Source organism: Chaetodon trifascialis, chromosome 6 (genome assembly GCF_039877785.1).
Source record: "Chaetodon trifascialis isolate fChaTrf1 chromosome 6, fChaTrf1.hap1, whole genome shotgun sequence".
NCBI classification, from domain to species: Eukaryota; Metazoa; Chordata; class Actinopteri; order Chaetodontiformes; family Chaetodontidae; genus Chaetodon; species Chaetodon trifascialis.
The window spans coordinates 2898511-2916317 of NC_092061.1; the positions used below are offsets into that span (position 1 = coordinate 2898511).

A 17807-nucleotide genomic window follows, 5' to 3' on the forward strand; every position below is an offset into this window, starting at 1 on the left:
TGATGCTTCACGCTGCCTCGTCCACACTGTGTATGTTCACAGTATATGAAGACTAAGTGTTCTGCCGAAGCTTCAGCTGGTCACGATGTATGAGGCAGAAAGTGCACACAAGAAGTCGTTACCAAAAGCAATATATTCTGCAGACCGTTACCAGACGCAAAGAGCTGGACTGTTATGGTTACAGAGAAATATTTTCACTTCTCCAGAGCACACATATAAAACGTTGCATTGAACCAAAGAAGAGCAGGAATGGTTCAGACTCTAACGTGCGTCCATATATGGCTGCTTTCTGGTAGCTAGTTAGTTTTATTAGATGACAGCAAAGACATGAAATGTGTCTCAGCCTTGAACAGAAGCTGAAGGCGGAGCACTATGTGGTTGATCATCCAGTTCTGTGCAGGTTGTAATCTGTCTCCTTTCATGACTTGGCATGGTGCAGCCTCATAAACTGTGAGCTGTATGTTGATAAAATCCAGCTACGTTACAGCAGCGTCGCCTGGTCAGATTCAACAAAGGACCTAATAACAAAATGACCAAAATACTCCTCAGATGACATGTGAGGGACATCCCAGCCAGAGGCTTTGACACCCCAGTGCGGTTCCTAACCTATTCTGATGGAGCCCTTTGTTTTTTCTTTTCTAGGTCAGGCCATGGTTCCTGCCACAACACCCAGAGCCTCCAAAGAAGCCACTTCAACAACACCAACAGTCGTAAGTCAACGAAAACAGATGAGGCACCTACGTACGTGTGTGAATCAAAGGATTTCCTCATAAACACAGCATTCACATAACGGTGTGACAGATTTGCGTGCAGTTTAGGGGCCAAAACAGGCCCAAACATCAGGAAGATGGAGCCATTTTGCTTGAATGAATAGAAATGCAGAGAGTTCATTTTTTATTGAGTCTCCTTTTGAAGATGGAGGAGCTGGAAGAAGGATATTGAGAGCACATGTGGACAGACTCGTCCTGTTTATTAAAGGGCTTTGGAGGTAGAAAACGGATAAAGAAACAGAAGAGAGTGGAGACAGCTGCTCAACACTGGGCATAAAATAGCTCCCTTCAGAGCAGTAGGCTGAAAAGAGTATTTTCCGAACTCAGGCACCAAACATCCTGTGTATGTTGGACCCAGCCGCCTCCTAATAGTAAACTCCATTTGATGCCTGATGTGTTGTCTCCCCAGAGAGCCACTGAAGTGAGTCCTCCTGTCGTCATCAGTCAGGAGGTCCAAAGCTCCCAGGACCCGCAGTCCATGCCAGTGCTGAGCTTCCTGAAGGCGCTGCCCAATAGGACCATTCCTCACAACACTGCCAACAACCTCACACAGGTCTTGGAGCGCGGTTCAACACACAAGCACACACACACACATGTTACACTCTCAAAAGCCAGTTCACACACAGACACAATGCCCACCCATGTGCAGATGATGCAACAGTTCCGTGATGTCCATTTTCTTCCACCCAGGCTTTTCTCAAAAGTGTGGAAGAAGTGCTGTCCTCTCCAGGCCTGCCAGAGGTAAGCGAGGTCACTCTGCTGTTGTGCAATGTTCAGGCCTGATATAATGAAACCTGTGCGATGTGCTGAACGTAATCCGAGGTACGGATCCATGAGCGTGAGGCTACAGCGCAGTATATTTCTGGCACAAATGGTGGCAGCGTACCCACACGGGACAGAGTCAAACACAGAGATTCAAACCGTATGAGACAATACTGTAAGGTGCTCTGCAACACAATGCTGTGAAAGTAAGATTACAGCTTCCTGCAGCGTCGCTCATCTCGGCCAAATCTCCAGGCTCTTATACACAAACAAATTGCTGCCAGAAGAAAGACGTTCAGACCGAGTGTGTGTGGTTTCAGTGCATCGACTGCGCAGAACGAGCGGGCTTGTTTTTGTAGGAACAAGCTGAAACAGATGTTGACGTATGAGAACGCAGAGCTTGGACAGTAGATAGTTCAGTAAAGCCCCTCGTGATTAGCTTCTGATCAGATCCACGCTGAGCGACAGATTTCACTCTTTATCGAGTCTTTGTACGATTTCTAATCTAAAACTTTCTGGTGCTTGGTCTGACTCAGTTAGTTCAGCGTATATGATTGCATTACAACATCTGGATGCAAATATTTGCGTAATGTAACACATGCTACGTATCTGAAACTGATGTTAAAGCGAGACTATGAAACCTCTGAGAAGACAAATAAAACATTCGAAAAGCTGAACTGAGATGAAAGAAAACACACCGTTGCTCATTTCAGGGTTGAGCTGCTGCAGCCTCACTTGATCTGACCGGTAGCTTATGGTGGCTAATGTTAGCAAACTTTAGGTAAATATGTCAATTAAGTGGCATTATGGCTGTGCTGTTCTAGCTTAGCATTATACCTAAATGTTAAAAAGTAGTGGCTCACCTTAAATGGGAATTTGTTTCACGTAAGCTTTTTTGATTAGTTTATTAGGGGTACTCCACGTTTATATAGACTCCCATAAAGTTTACAGTTTAAAACATCCAGACTTTAGTTCCTATGAGCCAAGCTCCAAAAACTCTGGCCTCTGCCACCATAATGCAACCAAAAGCGTCACTTCATCGTCCCTTCCTGTCTGCTAAATGCTGTTTTCAAACTCTTCCATTTGTAACGGGAAGTCTGAGAATTTTTAGTCTCAAAGTTGAAATGACCTTGTTGACATTTGGAAAGCTCCCTCCATCAACAAGGAACACATTGTACAAGTGTTTTCACAAGTACATTGACCTTTGTGTATGAAACTGGTGGAGTGCCCCTTTATCTTGACCCGTTCTGTGTTTGTGGATTGAACCTGGGAAGACAAATCTAATTCCCAAAGAGGTAAAAACACGTGGCACCTCTCAGCAGGTTAGCCCGAAGCGATGGTGGACATTGTGGTGAATTGATCATGAACCTTTGCCTTTCGTTCGAGCAGCAGTCCACGCCTGTGGTCAGCGGCCTGATCGAGACCGTGGACAGAGTGATGGAACATATGGTGACTAACCTGGAGCCCAGCCCGAACTCGCTCATCTCCCTGGGTGGAACGTCTTTTGTTGCAGGTCAGCGTGCTGTCAGCGCTCCATAAGGTGACTCACTGTTTGTAGTTAGTGTGGACGCTGTTAGGGTAGAAGGACACGGAGCGTCAAGCTGACATCATTAGTTTTCTCATTCAGAGGGCAAATGCGGGTCAGATAAGCCGAGGTCAGCCCTCTCACGGGTCTTTTTTTTTTCATAATATTTTGTTTACCTCTAAGCTTGCTTGTGTCTTCCTCCCAAAGGTCGCGTCACGTCTTTTATCCTCCCCTGATGAAACAGATTGCTCTTGTTGCTTCCCTCTCGGTCCATTTTTATCAACTCTTCTCTCTTTTTCTAACCTCTGACCCCTGCAGATTACTCTCTGATGAAATTCCCACAGAACTACAACCTGCCGCACTACCGCTTCCCCACGCAGGGCAAGAGCTACATCTCGGTGCCCGGAGAGGCTTTCACCATGCAGTGTAAGTGCATATAAAGCAAACTGCAGCGATGTGCAGAGCGGACCTGTCCCAGCTTTAGGAGTCTGCACAGAGAGCAGCAGCTTCTCCAGGTTGAGTGTGAATAGCGCGCACTGGCCGTGCTCTGATTCTGCCAAGAGAAAATTGTCCAGCTGGGAGACTCTTGTTATTGGCCAGTAATTTATTATGCTGAGATTTAAGAGTGCTAACGTAGCATTCAGCGTCGGACAGGAGTGGCATGAGAGCTTTTGTGTGACTTTATGGCGCGCCGTAGAAATCCAGCTATGACTTTAATGTTGGCAGTTACCCTTTTATTCAAAACAGAAAGAATGAGAGAGAGAGCACTTTTTCTCCACTTTCCTCTGTCATTAAAAAGAACAGACTCACAAAGCCGAGTGAGGGAGAGCAGTCATTACGGTGGGCATTAAAACTCTATTTGTTTGACTCTGTGTTCAGGTCAGATTCCCTCGGCTCCGCCTGGCACGCATGTCATACAATCAGTGGAACAAACTGTTTTAATAATCCATTAAAGCGCTGTTATCAGAAATGGACTATATGTTATTGTTTGACACGTTAGAGCCAGGACCAAATGAACTCATAGCTCTGGATACCTGGCTGCGTGAAACGCTCCAAGGGGAGGTTTTATATCCCAATTAAGAGGAGAGCACGCGGCACGTCGGTGTGTTTGGATGCTTCGTTAGACTTTTCCATATTCTCTCTCTTCCTGAGCAGAGTCATACGAGCAAACTGGCCACCTTGAGCTCTCCTGTGGGACTCGCTGGGGGGGCATTCTGTCGAAATTAGTTCTTGGAAGAGTTCAAGAGTGTCCTGCAGCATATACGCCGCACATTTGCTTGAGATCAGCTTTTGTTGTAAGAGTCAGCGGGGCCCGGGTAGAGGGCCTTTGAAAGGAGGAACAGGACCATTAAGGATTTCCTCCAATTTCATTGTTTATCTTGCAGTATTGAGGTGGGACCAAGCTGGATGATAGGTCAGATTAGGGGAGGGGGACCGGACCTCCCGCTCTCCCGGTGAAGTCATGTAGAGGTTTCATAAGATTTCCCAACATCCACGTGGTTTGTGGCCCTCTCCCTTTCACCCTTGTGCGAGTATACGGCCGTCCCATTAGCCTGCCGGTGCCAGCGTGTGGCGGCAAGCAGGCGTTAATTAACTTCCCTTCTTTGTGAGCATTTTAGCAGCACTGCTTTACATTCCCAGCCCGCCGCCCACGTCCTTCACGCTCAGCTACCGTATGTTCTTCTCCTCAGCTCAAACCACCATCGTTGGCCTCTTCTACCACAACATGCACAACTACTACAGAGAGATCAGCCCTGCGAAGACCAGGTAAGAGGACGGGACGGCGCCCGGCGTGCCACGTCAGCATGGCTTTAATCTGCTCTGAATGACAGCTCAGTTGCTAAAAAAATGTGGTCAATTAATCAAATATGAGTTGGAGCGAGTCAACAACAACAGCAGACTCTTTGTACTTCCTGTGTGGGGAGTCCTAAGGCGCCCCCGCTTCCTGAAGCACAGAACTGTTGATGCCTGAGGCCAGAGCCTTATCTGTCCTCTCTCCTATCTCACATCTCACCACTCAGCCTCCACTGACTGATACACCCTGCTATTAGCTCTGCATGTCCATTCACCGCCCCCCCCTTCATGTCTCATCCCTGGACCAGCTTGTTCCACTCCTGCTGCCATGTTTATTTTTTACCAAACCTGTTTTTCCCACTTTAAGCGTCCTTCTCTGTGCTGAGCGTCCCCTCTGGGTCGTGATAGGGGGGTGACGCTTGTGTGAGCTCACTGTCACATATCAGAGCGCCTTGAAAAGCTATTGATGCAACGCTGCTGCTCGTCAGCGTGATTCATTTTATAGACGGATGATCAAAGTCCCACTGAAATGCTACTGCCACTGCAGCGCTCGCGTGTTGATGTGACAGCCACATGCTTTTTTTTTCTGATTTATCTGTATGTGTTTTAACCTCTTTTCTTTTGTAACTCGTATTTCTGGCCCTGTTTCTTCTTGTCACGCTGCAAAAAACTGAATCTGAGGAACATCTTAAATCAAGGCGATATGCGCTTGTTTTTTCGTCTGACATGATTCATTTCACTTGTTTTAAGCTAATTATCTTCAGAAGCTTTGCTGAGTAATTGAATGCTTGAAACTAGAATTCCCAGAATTCTGAAGCTGTTTGATCGACGCTGACGAGAACAAAACTGCTTTGTGGAAGTCAGAGTTTCTTGGTATCCAGTCCTTGTTTTTAGAAAACTGTGGGTTCTTTGAGACATTGAGATATTTTTACTTGTTTTAAGAATCCTCGTAAGTCAAATTTTCCTGTTCTCTTGGCAGATAATTTTGCTTATTTTAAGTAATATTTGTCCCATTTTATTGCTTTTTTTCCTGTTTATGCAGTGCATGTTACCCTCCTTTTCTTACATTTTCTGCTTTTCTTCCCTCGTTCTGTCTCTTAGGATTAATGAAGCAGTTGATTTCAAGGATCATAAGATCCAGGTAGCGAGCTGTCTCATCTCTCTGAAGGTGGAGCCGTCCCCGGCCCTGTCGGTCAACCTCTCCGGAGCGCCGCTCATCAAGATCGTCCTCACCCACGTCCTGGTAAGAATCACCCAAACAATGTCCCACTTTCCCTCCTCGTCTGACTCATTTACTCTGCGTATGAGTCAGTCGTACTGGGAGATTGGAGTGCTTTCCTGGCTGGCGGGCACAGATGTTGGGTGTGGGACACCCACCTTATCGGAGGAAAGAGGGTCATGGTTTGCCTGTGGCTTCAGTAGCCGGATCCCCCCATATGAAACCCATCAGCTCTATTTCTGGCCTTCTCTTATGTAAGAAGATGAGTGTCTATCACCGGCCGAGGCCTGTGCAGCTGGGCACTCACCAGCACGGAGAGCGAAGCCTGTTTTGGTTTTCATTAGCCTGCCTGAATTTTTCCTCGCGGAGCATGTGGCTTCCAGAAAGCAAACTGATTATGGACATTTGAACTGCAGGCTTAGGGCGCTTTGAAAGGAACAATAACTTTCTTTTATGAACAACATATTTTTTTCTGCGCTGCTTTATGGCAGGGGCTGTGCCAGTTTTCCATGGGAAATGCAGTTGAAACTCATCATGAAAATTAACTTAAAAATGTGTATCGCATTAGCTTGTTTCCCTGTAAAGTCAGAAATGTGGCAGCGTGCTTCACAGCCATGTTTGTTTTTTGTTCATCTTTTGCACATTGACAGCACCGCGAGGGCGTTCCTTTCATCTAAATAAACTGTGTTAATAGCTTATTAGGCTATCGTGCACTAGCATTAATGAGGCAGTTAACAAAAGCAGCTGACTAAACCCACAACAATGCAGTTCTGTTTAATTTACAAGTCCGACAAGAATTATTGACTTTCTGTTGAAGTAAACACGTTTTCTGTCCTCGCTCATACGAGCACGAAGGAAGCCCACGCAGCTTCATGAAACCATGGTAATATTTCTTTGTTTGCCTCCATTTTCCCTGGTGGAATAAATGTTTATGCTGCAATTATCTGGCCTGGTTCCTGCGACAGTGATGGCTGTGTTTGTTTCGGCGGACACCATGGGAGAGGCTTTATGATCTGCTTTGTTCTGGAGGTGCTGGAGATGCTCAGCAGCTCTGCTGTCGGCTGACTCGAGGTGTTTCTATTTTAGTTTGATTGCCTTCACCTCTGATTTCAGGATAAATCAGGTTTCCTGCATTCTTTCCCTTTACCCCGTTACAAATAAGCTTTTAAACTGATTGGAGCACACAGCGCCAGCGCTTTTCAGCTCAGCTTAGGCCGCAAAGCTCGGACGATGATTTATATTTAGGAGCTGCATGGTAATTTGGCACGCGGCGCTTTTGGCTGTGATGGCGTCCAGAAAAAGGCTTGTTTTGCTATAACTGGTTTGCTGCACAGACCTGTTGGATTTCGTCAAAAAGTGACTATTTTTGGAGTTTTAATGCGTCTGGCAGCTGCTGGATACTTATCACCTCCCTCGCTCGGAGGCAGGGAGGGCGGCTGGCGCAGTATGTGGCAGACCTTTCCCGTCATTGTTTATGTTGCTCTTTACTGTCTGCGCAAGTTAAACCTCAAACATGTCCTCTCATGGCACCGGCTCACTGCCAGGAGTCGGTGATTTGCAGCTGTCCTCTCTGCTTATCCTCAGAAAGCAGACGAGCACCCGGTGACTTCATTAAAAGCGGGTGGGGGGGCGCCGAGCGCGTCAGCTTCCTCATCCGTTTTTTCATGCTGTCGTGGTTACAGCTCGTCCTGTGTGCCGTCTCGCACTGTGCAAACAGTCACCTACTGTCCTGGCTCAGACCCAGATCGCATCCGTTTTCGCTATCTGACACCTGCCATGATAGAATCTATTGTACGCTGGATTGATGGAGTCACCAGCCTGTGAAGAACCTTGTGTAACGCAGGCACCGCTTGCTGAAGGTCAACGCCGTGCGGTCGGTGTCGTGGTGACCTTGCAGTCTTGAGCGACGCCCTCAGAAGCAGCCTGGTGAGGTCACGCCATTCCCAGCTGACTCAGTCAGACCGGAGGTGGCACAGCGGAGCAGGTCTGATATCCAGACAAGGTGTTATCAAGGCTGCTGGAGGCCCACATGCTTTCTCACGCCATTCGTCTGCGGCGTTGATTGGACTCTGGCTCCATCGGTGATTTATCACAGCTGTCCCACTCCGGTTCAGTTTGAGAGCCGTAACGCAGAGGAGGGGCAGAGAAGGGCGGGTGGGAGGCACCGGGGTCCACAGTTAAACATTAATACATACATAAAAAGGCCGACACCTCCTCCCTGTCCTCTTCTTCTGTCAAAGCATCACACTGATGGTATGAAGTGAATGAATGGAAAGATTGATTTCATGAGCAGAGTCGATTTATAGGGTCAAAACTGAGAGGATTTAAAAAGCAGACTTTGACAAGAGGGCCTGACTTTACGGGCTTATAAAGCAGCGTGTTAGTTTGGCGGCTTCGTAAGAAGAGCAAAGGCGAGGGGTGGAACAGAGTGGCAGCGCTGAGAGAGCGCCGGCGGCCTCCACCCGTCCCTCAGATCGCTCAGCTTAAAGGACAAGTTTGACTTTTTCTTATCTGCTTTCTGCTGCAGAGTTAGATGAGAAGGTCCATACCGCCTTTATGTCCATGTTATATATAAGGTTACAGCTTGTTAGCTTAGCTTAGCTTAAAGACTGGAAACAGGGGTAAACTGCTAGCCTGCCTCTGTCCAAAGCAAACCCCCACCAGCACCTCTAAAGCTCACTAATTAACACCTTTGTGTCAGTTCACCTTTACAGGACTATATCTTGGCTAGCTGTTTCCAGGCTGCTAGCTGCAGCCTCGACAGATCGGTATCAATCATCTCATCGAACTCTCCGTCTGACAGTGATTCAGAATGTTTCCCAAAATGTCAAACCTTTGCTGAAATGACTTCCTTTCTACCCGCACTGAATGATTTTTTCTTTTGGCTAAAGATTTTAAAATGCGACTGAACAAAAAACGGTTGTGACTAAGTTTTCCGTTCAGCTTCATCCAGCGTCTGAAGAACATGACGGAGAGTTTGGTGGGAAGTGAGCACAAAGGTCAGGGGCAGAAAGGATAAACTGGGCGGTTTGTGTTTACAGAGATGTCTAGACTGGTTGGAGCTTCCTATACGTGCAGAAAATAATGGAGAAAATGTTCAGCAGCTCTGACAATAAACACGCAAAGGTTACTCAACACTTTGTGATAGCCACGCTCTTAATGGTTTAATCATGTAAGCCGCGCTGCTATCAGTCCTCTCTGCCACAATAATAATCACTCTTTATTGCCAGGCTTTTTATAACTCCCAGCACACGCCCAGCTTAAAGCTTGTGGGCAAAATCTCTCCTCCGTCTCTCTCAAACACCCACACCCATCCATCCACCAACACACATACAAACCCTGCGCGAGCCAGCGCGCTGATCAATCACAGATGGAGGTCTGGCTATTGCTATTCCTCTCCAGCCAAAAGATTTAGCCTCTCTCTTTACAGCTCCTCCCATTCAGCACTCCCTTTCTATCGCCCCTCCAACCTCGACCACCACCTCCTCACTGTGAGCTGAGCGGAGCGGAAAAGGTCCTCCTGCTGAGCCTGATCGGTGTTTCTGTGGCTGCAGAGCCTAAAACATCGTTCAGAATGAGTTAAAAAGCATGTGGTTGTTGCTGTAAAACTGTGACAAAACTTAAGCTTGTGAGCGTTTAAATCAAATTTGTGACAGTTACATCAACGTGAAGGTCACGCAAAGACAGAAAGTCTTAAAAAGCACTGAATTTTTCTTTGAAGGTGTTCAAATTTAATGTTTTCGCTCATTTAATCCTTCTGCTGCTTATCCGGGCTCAGGGCGAGTTGCTTTGATTAGCTGTATCATTAGGAATTATTGTTTTAAACTGGTGGAAAATACTAAAATAAATATGTGTGAATGATAAGTTAATTGATTACTCAACAGAAAATGAAGCTGCAACTGTTTTAATGAGTGATTAATTGTTGTCGTCGTTTTTCAAGCTGAATGCCTCAAAGCGAAGTTTTCTGCTTCTCTGAATTTTCTCTGACAGGAAATCAAAAATCATTTGGTTTTGGTCTGTTAGTCAAACAAACACGATAGGCCTCAGGAAAATGTGATTTTCTACTAGATTTTAATGTTTTAGACCAAAAAGTTGCTGAAAATACTAATTTTCGCTTCGATTAGCTAATAATGAGAAGATGATTAGTTTCAGCTCTAATGATAATGAATAATTACAGGGCTTATTTATCATTCATTCTGGTTTTTCATCATCACTATGGTTAAATTACATACTATGTGGTATTAAAAGGTCTTGAATTAACTTGTTAAAGCTGCAGAAACTCTGTTTTGTGAACCTCTGAGTGCAGATTTAAAACAGGAAGTACGAGTTAGTCTTAAAAAAGAATTAAGATTATGTCTGATTCTGACAGTAAAGACATTAACAAAACACACCTGAGACTTAAAGGCACATTCATGTGTAGTTTCAGTGTCACACAGAGCGTGGGAACTTTGAGTTTCACAGTTTTCTGCTCAGTTCTTCAAAAAAGCTTTTTTTTTCCTTTTGACTCAAAATTTGAACACTCGGGTGTTACAACCACATGTCGTTCCGACAGAAACAGGCCAGAAACCAGAGGAATAATTCAGAGGCCTCCTGTGAGCGCCTGAGGGAAGTGAACGGGTGAATTTATGCATGGAGAGCATCATGGAGTTTAGCTCTAAAGGAAAACAGTATTCGCCGTGCTGCAGCCGCGGTGAACGTCCGCCGCTCGCTCTATCAAAAACAACTCTGTCATTTCTGGTGGTTTAATTGTCCCCAGTTTTCCTCACACCCTGAAAACCTATCAACACATCCCGTTGTTTTGTGTGTCTACCTCAGACGCTGAGCGGAGACCACAGCTGCATGTCTTATTACATTTCCCCCGACGCCATGAGCTCACTCCAGGCCAGTTGTGTTTTGCTGCATGGTTACTCTGCACGCTGACTGTGGATCAGCGTGAGTTTGACCTCCGAGCGAAAAGCTCTGTTATAACACCGCTGAGATCTGGACTCCATCAGCGCCGCGGCCCGTGTCAGAGCGATGCTTTAATACGTCGACCTTAAGGTGGGCTGATGGGTAATTTCTCAAACGCCAGGTTGAGGTCTGAGCCGTAGTAAAAAGAGTAAAGTGACGCCGTGCTCGGTGTGCCTTTCCAGACGTACTCCAATAAAGAGTTTCCTTCCCTGCCTAAATTTACCAGCAGTCACTGCAGCGTTGAGGACGCATGTATGGCCTCTCTGTTGTTACGCAGAACAATTTAGCCATTGTGGAAGCCTGGCTGCGTGTCAGTTGGCCTTTCTGTTGACTCATATTTTAGCACTTTCACCTACTGTACGCTTCCACAGAAACAGAAGACGGTGGCAGCTCTGAGTCCAGTTTGTCGTCGTGTAAAGTGTGACTGATGGCTTTCATTGCTGTTCTGGGCTCTGCTGGCAGCTGCACTGTTCAAAACTGATATCTATACCAAATGCACAGAGCGCAGTCCAAATTACACCCTGGCTCTGTCCCCGCTCGAATATTTGGAACGTTTGAGGGAAAAGGAGAAGATGGCTTTCTTCTTTACTCACTCTGTTGTGTAATTTTTTTTAGCTGCTTTTTAAATTTAGCCCGAGCGAAGCCTGTATTTAGCCTCTGTGCTCCTTCGCTCTCACGGCTGCGTATTGTTGTACCAGTGCTGGGTGGAATGTGTGGGTGTGTGCTGGACTTTTTTTAACAAGTGATATTTCATATTTGTTCAAGCTCCGCTCAGCTGCATCTCATGCTCTCGAGTTAAAACCGAGCTCTGGAAAAAAGTGTTAAATGTTCCAAAAAGCTGCCGTTTCCAAAAAGGTCACGAATGAGCTTTCATGCCGAACGTCTCAGAGTCTTTCAATCAGACCTCGGATCAGTTTTGATTCGTTTTACTTTCCACTGGAACTGAAATGAGATGCTTTTATGTCTCCGTTTGAGTTTGTTAGCTGTTGAACTGGGTTCGCTGCGGCGTGTTCGACCTGTGCTGTGCGCAGTGATGCTAACCCGGAAAAACAATTTAAATGTTCAGATTTTATGTGAAAGTTCGAAGAAACTAAACGCTGGTGGTGAAAACGAAGCTGCAAGTTAATCAGTTTGGTTTCAATAGAGGATAAATCAGACAGAAGTGTGTGTGTGTGTGTGTGTTGCTCGCACTGTGGGGACATAAATCTGTTTGCACGGTCACATTGTGGGGACTCGTCGTCCTTATGGGGACAAAATGCAGGTTCCCATAATGTAAATCAGTACATTTCAGGATAAGGTTCAGGGTAAGTCTCCAGGAAATGAATGCAAGTCCATTAAATGTTCCCAAAAGTGATGGAAACACTGTGTGTGTGTGTGTGTGTGTGTGTGTGTGTGTGTGTGTGTGTGTGTGTGTGTGTGTGTGTGTGTGTGTGTGTGTGCGTGTGCGTGTGTTGTGTGTGTGTGTGTGTTACTACCAGCACTAGCCCGTCTGTTTGGAATTGACTGTTGAAACAAGGATTATGGGTGGTGTGCTTTCTCCATCTTTTCTTTATTAGCGCCTCGCTTGGGAACCAGCTGTCAAAAGCTAAGATTTAAACTGGCCCAGGGTTGCCCGATGTCTTTGGATTTGCGGAGACACATGCTGTCGGCATTCGCTGAAGCTAGCCCGACCACAGCGAGGCTCCGGCTTCCAGCCCTGCCAGTCATGGAAGGTCTGAGAGACGCCGCAGAGGACGGAGAAGCTCGCATTTAAATAAATTGCTGGGCTCTGTGCGTCGTCTGCGACTTATATGCTTTTGTGATGCATCAGAGTGTTTATTTTCATCCCTCGATGCAGTCGTCAAACGGCGAAAGGATGCGGCTGGTAGGAGCGTGTCGTCATCAGAGCACGCTATTAAATATCTATCATGTAAAACACTATCACATTACAGGTGTGTTATGATGACATGGCAGCGGGAAGCTTGTTCCCTCCAGAAGCGTTGCATCATGATCTACAGTTCTTTTATCCCCCTGCAGCTGTTAATAACACCCGGGACTCGCTCCATGGATGATAGCTGCCAGTGGTGGAGAGTACACAAAGGGAGTACATGTACTCCAGTGTCACATTTGAGTACAGTTTGGAAATACTTAACTTGTGTATTTCAGAGGGAATTAATGTACTTTTTAGCCTGCAACATTTATTTTACAGCTATAGTAACTCACATAGATAATACGTTTAGATTTTACCTTTGGAAAAATCATAAAATACAATAAACTAAACATGTTTAAACATGAAACCAGAAGCTCCTGAGCCTTTTGGCTTGTGACCCCTTAAAAAACACAGTGACCCCTACATTGGAAACCAATGGATTAATAATGTCATATATAGTAATATGTAAGTTGCAGGGGGCATTTTTCTGCAGAATGAATCCTTTTTGATGCTTTTAGTATAATAAATAATAAAAATCCTGCTAATACTTTTACTCTTACTACAGTGGAGAGTGAGCAGCAGGTGGCGCTGTGCTGGGCGGCTGCGCAAAGTTGGACGTAGCAACACAGAAGCACCAGAAACACTTAAACTATCAGTGATTTATCGGCCTCTCTCGGACTCTTCTCCAGTCACTCTGCATCATGCTTCGTCACTACCTTCCGCTCTCTTCTTCTCTCCTGACGATGCTCAAAGACATTTCCAGGGCACTGTTTGCTGGACTTCTGTTGTTAATAAAGATTTGGAGCCCCAGTCTTGGCTGGCGGCTGAGGCCCTGGGGCACCGGGGGATCGACGGCGTGCACTCGAAGCTTGGTCAGATCTCTGAGCGCATTTCAACGCTCACTGGCGACTTTCAGGTTCCTGCAGCTCTCCTCAGATATCGTTACAAAGGAGGCATGGCGCGCACACAGCGCTCCTCATACCATCAGTCAGTGTATGTTAGCTTACATCTGATGCATCTTATGGCTTCATACTGATGGATGGTTTCCCATGAACCAGGATTTATACTTTGTGCTTAATGTGGGTAATTAGTCTTCCTTCATTGCACGGGAACATTAAAGGTTCAGCCATCGCAGAGAGCAAATATGACACTGTAAAGCGAGGCTTACAGTGTGCCAGTTACAGTTTGTCTCCCTTCCATCTGCTTTCATTTACACCCAACAAGCGATGTGAGTTATTAAAGCCCACAGGGGAGCAGTAAATTCACCCACAGGGTTGCTTGCAGCTCCTCAAAGCTGGCGGCCGGCTTGTGATGACGGCCTGCATTTACGGCGCTCTCATGGTTCTTGGACGCGTCGTGCTGCCTGCTCTAATGGGCCACATGAACATCTATCCATCGCATTCACTCCAGGGTCACAATACATGATGACTAAAGAGCTGCATGTGCGAAACAGACAGAATGAGAGCAGCGATTTAGTTACACAATGAAGTCAACGTATTGTGCTATGCTTTGTAATATGAATCACTGAGCCTATGGGCCAGGAAACAGACAGCCTGACTGTCAGTTTCGCTCTCGCTCTCACTTTTTCCAGCAGGAAATAGTGCAGACACAGTCCATCTAATCATACACTTATTCAGTCTGAGAGTCTCGGCGAGCGAGAAGAGGTGTGCAGTCTCTCGGTGTACACCCGAACAGCCAATGGAAGTGTTGTTTTCTTCAGATGACAGATTGAGGAGGGTAGTGGTTTGACCTGAAACCAGGGCCAAGCCCCAATTACTGCATTCTTGCACTGTAGCCATTAGCTCACTGTCTCTGGGGACTCCAAATCTCATATTAGGGAATGACACGGAAAAAGTGAGTTATAATCAAATAAGATTTTTGAAGACAGAAGGGATTTTCTCTCAGTAATAATCACCTTTGCTGAGTGTCGATGTGTCTCTCATCTGTCCTTTCGTATGATCTCACGCCTCTTTAGTTCATGTCTTCTTTTATGGCCTTTTAAGCACCATTTTTATTTTGTATCCAAAGCAAAAAGAATAAAGCAGATTTTTCCTCTTTAGATACAAAAACAAAGCCAAGCGGGCCAAATTTTATCAAAATGTGACGCTTCTGTCAAGCATGCAGATGGAAAGAAAGCCGTTTAAGGAAGGAAAGCTGCTAATTTAGGTCTAAAATACTCATCGTCTTCTTGATCAAAGAAATTTATTTTACATTTCTTTTTCAGACTAAAGAACAGCAAGAGCAAGTCCTAAATCAGAGCAATAAAGTCCTCCTCTACTGTGCCTTCTTGGACTACAGGTGGGTGTGTGTTCATGAGTCAGATGCAGCGTGTCTCAATTATTCATTCAGATGTGGAGCCAAAGAGATTTTATCTTGATTGTTGACTCTTTGCATATTCTTGACTCAAGCCTTCAAGGTTTTAAATCACGAGAAATGACCAATGATTTGGAAAAGGTGTATTTCCCTTTTCTCATTCAAATCAAAAACATCCAGCGCTGCATGTGTTGCTGTTTCAGTTTAGTGCATCTTGAGCAACAGCCCTCCGTAAAAAAAACAACAAAATGGTGAGCTGATGGATGGAGCCAAAACGTTATTTAGAAAGCATAAATCATCTTAAAAGGGAGTGTGTTTTCGTTGGATTCGAAGGCTTCCTCTCTGCACTCCCCTTTGCCCTGAAGCTCAAGAAGAATGTGAATTATGGGATTGCCCTGTCAGATCGCCCTGGTACACTCAGCAAAGACGTTTCTCTGTGTGCCTCCCACAGGGGATCATGTTGAGAGATCTCTGCCAGCAGAACCGGCCATGTTCCTGTGTATTCGCACCGTCATATTACTGTACCTCTAAAGTGTATTTTCTCTCTAATAATACCTGATTATCATCTTTTTCAGTTCACATGAGGGAATATGGTCCAACGAAGGTTGTGTACGCTCAGATGGAAACATGACGTACTCCGTGTGTTTGTGCAACCATCTCACCAACTTTGCCATACTTATGCAAGTGGTCCCCATAAAGGTATGATATTCGGCTACTCTTTAAAGCGCCTCTTTTTTATGGTCTCTAGGTTAACGACGAATTGCAGCAGGCAGCTGTTTTCAGTGAAAAGCTCTAGTAAACCGACTGTACTCTTCCTGCTCAGCACCAAACGGCAGACAGACAAAGTGAGCAACTAGCTGGTGAACGTAGTGGAGCAATGTTGGATGGTGGAGACTAAAACAGAGATAAAAGGAGGGTGACTGTTGGGTTTTAATAGCTAACATTAATAATGTTTTCTAGTCTAACTGATTTTAACTAGCCTCTAATGCCACCGGTTAACGGGAGGATACGGTCACCGTCAAGTCGCTGTGAAGCTGCGGGCGGTCTGGAAAAACTATTGAGAAACTGAGTCAGTTGCACTTTAGCCTGACAATGAAGTAACTCAAGCAAGTAATCAAATGAAACAACCGGGCTAGTTAGCTAACTAGTTAACGCTACAGGTAACCGATAGCGTTAGCTAACTAACTCTACCGATAACCAGTTACAGTCGAGGTAAAATCAAGTTCATTAATCAGTTACATCACCCTTGATGTCCTCAACCCTCCTCGTCCAACAAACACTCCTTCATAAACGCTCCATCAGAAAACGGTTTACTTTTTCTAGCCATTTTGTGGGATATGACGTAATTTGTCTGGACAGCTAAATCTCTGGATGTGCAAAGTTTAGTAAAAAGTCCTTGTTGATTTTGCAGCTTAGCTAGCAAAGCAGGTAACCGGCGGGCCCCATAAGGGCCGTAAAATGCCCAGCTCTGCTGCGGAGGAAGGTTTATCCCTCCCTCTGTGTCTTTGTCACAAAGTAAGTAGATTTGTAGGAACATAATTGGACAGGAAGCGGTGGTTTACCACACAATAATCCACCAACCAGAAGCCCCCACTGCAGCCTTTTGACAGTTTATTGTTCCACCCTCGAGGTCAACTGAAAGCAGGCCTTCAGAGTCACAGTGTCGGTTTGACTGGTGGTTTTATACAGAAGTACTTTGGACAACCATGATTAAGTGTGGTTCTTCTGGGTCTCTGCATAGGTCAGTGGTCCATTCCTCAAGGACCACAGTCCCTGAAGAGAGCAAAAAAACTGCTCTTTGGACCATCATTCACAAACTTAAAGTCCCTTTAAAACATCTGGATGAGAACCATTCCCCTCTGCTGTCAGCTCGTCCTGCACAGCATCAAACGTTTACATTATCTCCATCGAGAGCACTTCAGACCTGTGTACACTGTCACCACAGTCTAACCCTTTGTCATCCAAGAATATGAGCCACTGGAGTACGGTCAGCATCCACAATGGCCTCTTTTTATAGAAGAGAGGACGAAGTGGGCCAGCGCTGTATTTAAGGAGCAGAAGTCTATTTGATGCTATACTTTCCCTCAGCCAGTCTCTAATTAGTGGGCTGCCTCATCCCTCAGCTGTGAGGGAACATCCCACGTATCCCTTTTCTGGAGGGCTGAGACTCCTCTGCCCTCATAATGACAAGGCACATGTGAAGACTGTTAATGGAGAATCAAACCCAAACCCTGAAAATAGCCTGAACTCCAAAACAACATGGATGCATGAGGCCGGACGCATGGACGTGTGCGTATGGAGAGACACAGCGATGGCCGTCACTCCAAACAGTCATTTGGCTGCACTTTCACTGTGGCTCCATGCAAGTTTTACCAGAAACAGTTAAAATACAAAAACAAATGTGCATGATATGTGAACACCTGTCAGATAGAGTTTTTTTTTATCGCCGCACAGCAGGATTTAAACCGTGTTGTTAAAGCTTCGTGACAGGATGCTGTTGGAGTTGTTGTTCCTGCCTGAGGACTGAGGCTGAATGTGGCACAGTGTGCTGATCCACCACGCGGG

The 17807-nt window shown here is 45.7% G+C and overlaps 1 protein-coding gene across 2 annotated transcripts in view; it reads left to right on the top strand.

Annotated features, from left to right (window-relative positions):
* Positions 1 to 17807, top strand: part of adgrd1 (adhesion G protein-coupled receptor D1) — a 29082-nt gene that overhangs the window by 4318 nt on the left and 6957 nt on the right. For both annotated transcript variants that reach the window (XM_070963541.1, XM_070963542.1), the window contains 9 exons: positions 643 to 710; positions 1180 to 1323; positions 1461 to 1511; positions 2922 to 3045; positions 3376 to 3483; positions 4749 to 4824; positions 5953 to 6094; positions 15154 to 15227; positions 15818 to 15941. In XM_070963541.1, coding sequence (XP_070819642.1) covers positions 643 to 710; positions 1180 to 1323; positions 1461 to 1511; positions 2922 to 3045; positions 3376 to 3483; positions 4749 to 4824; positions 5953 to 6094; positions 15154 to 15227; positions 15818 to 15941 — 911 coding nt within the window. The remainder of the gene's footprint in view (positions 1 to 642; positions 711 to 1179; positions 1324 to 1460; positions 1512 to 2921; positions 3046 to 3375; positions 3484 to 4748; positions 4825 to 5952; positions 6095 to 15153; positions 15228 to 15817; positions 15942 to 17807) is intronic.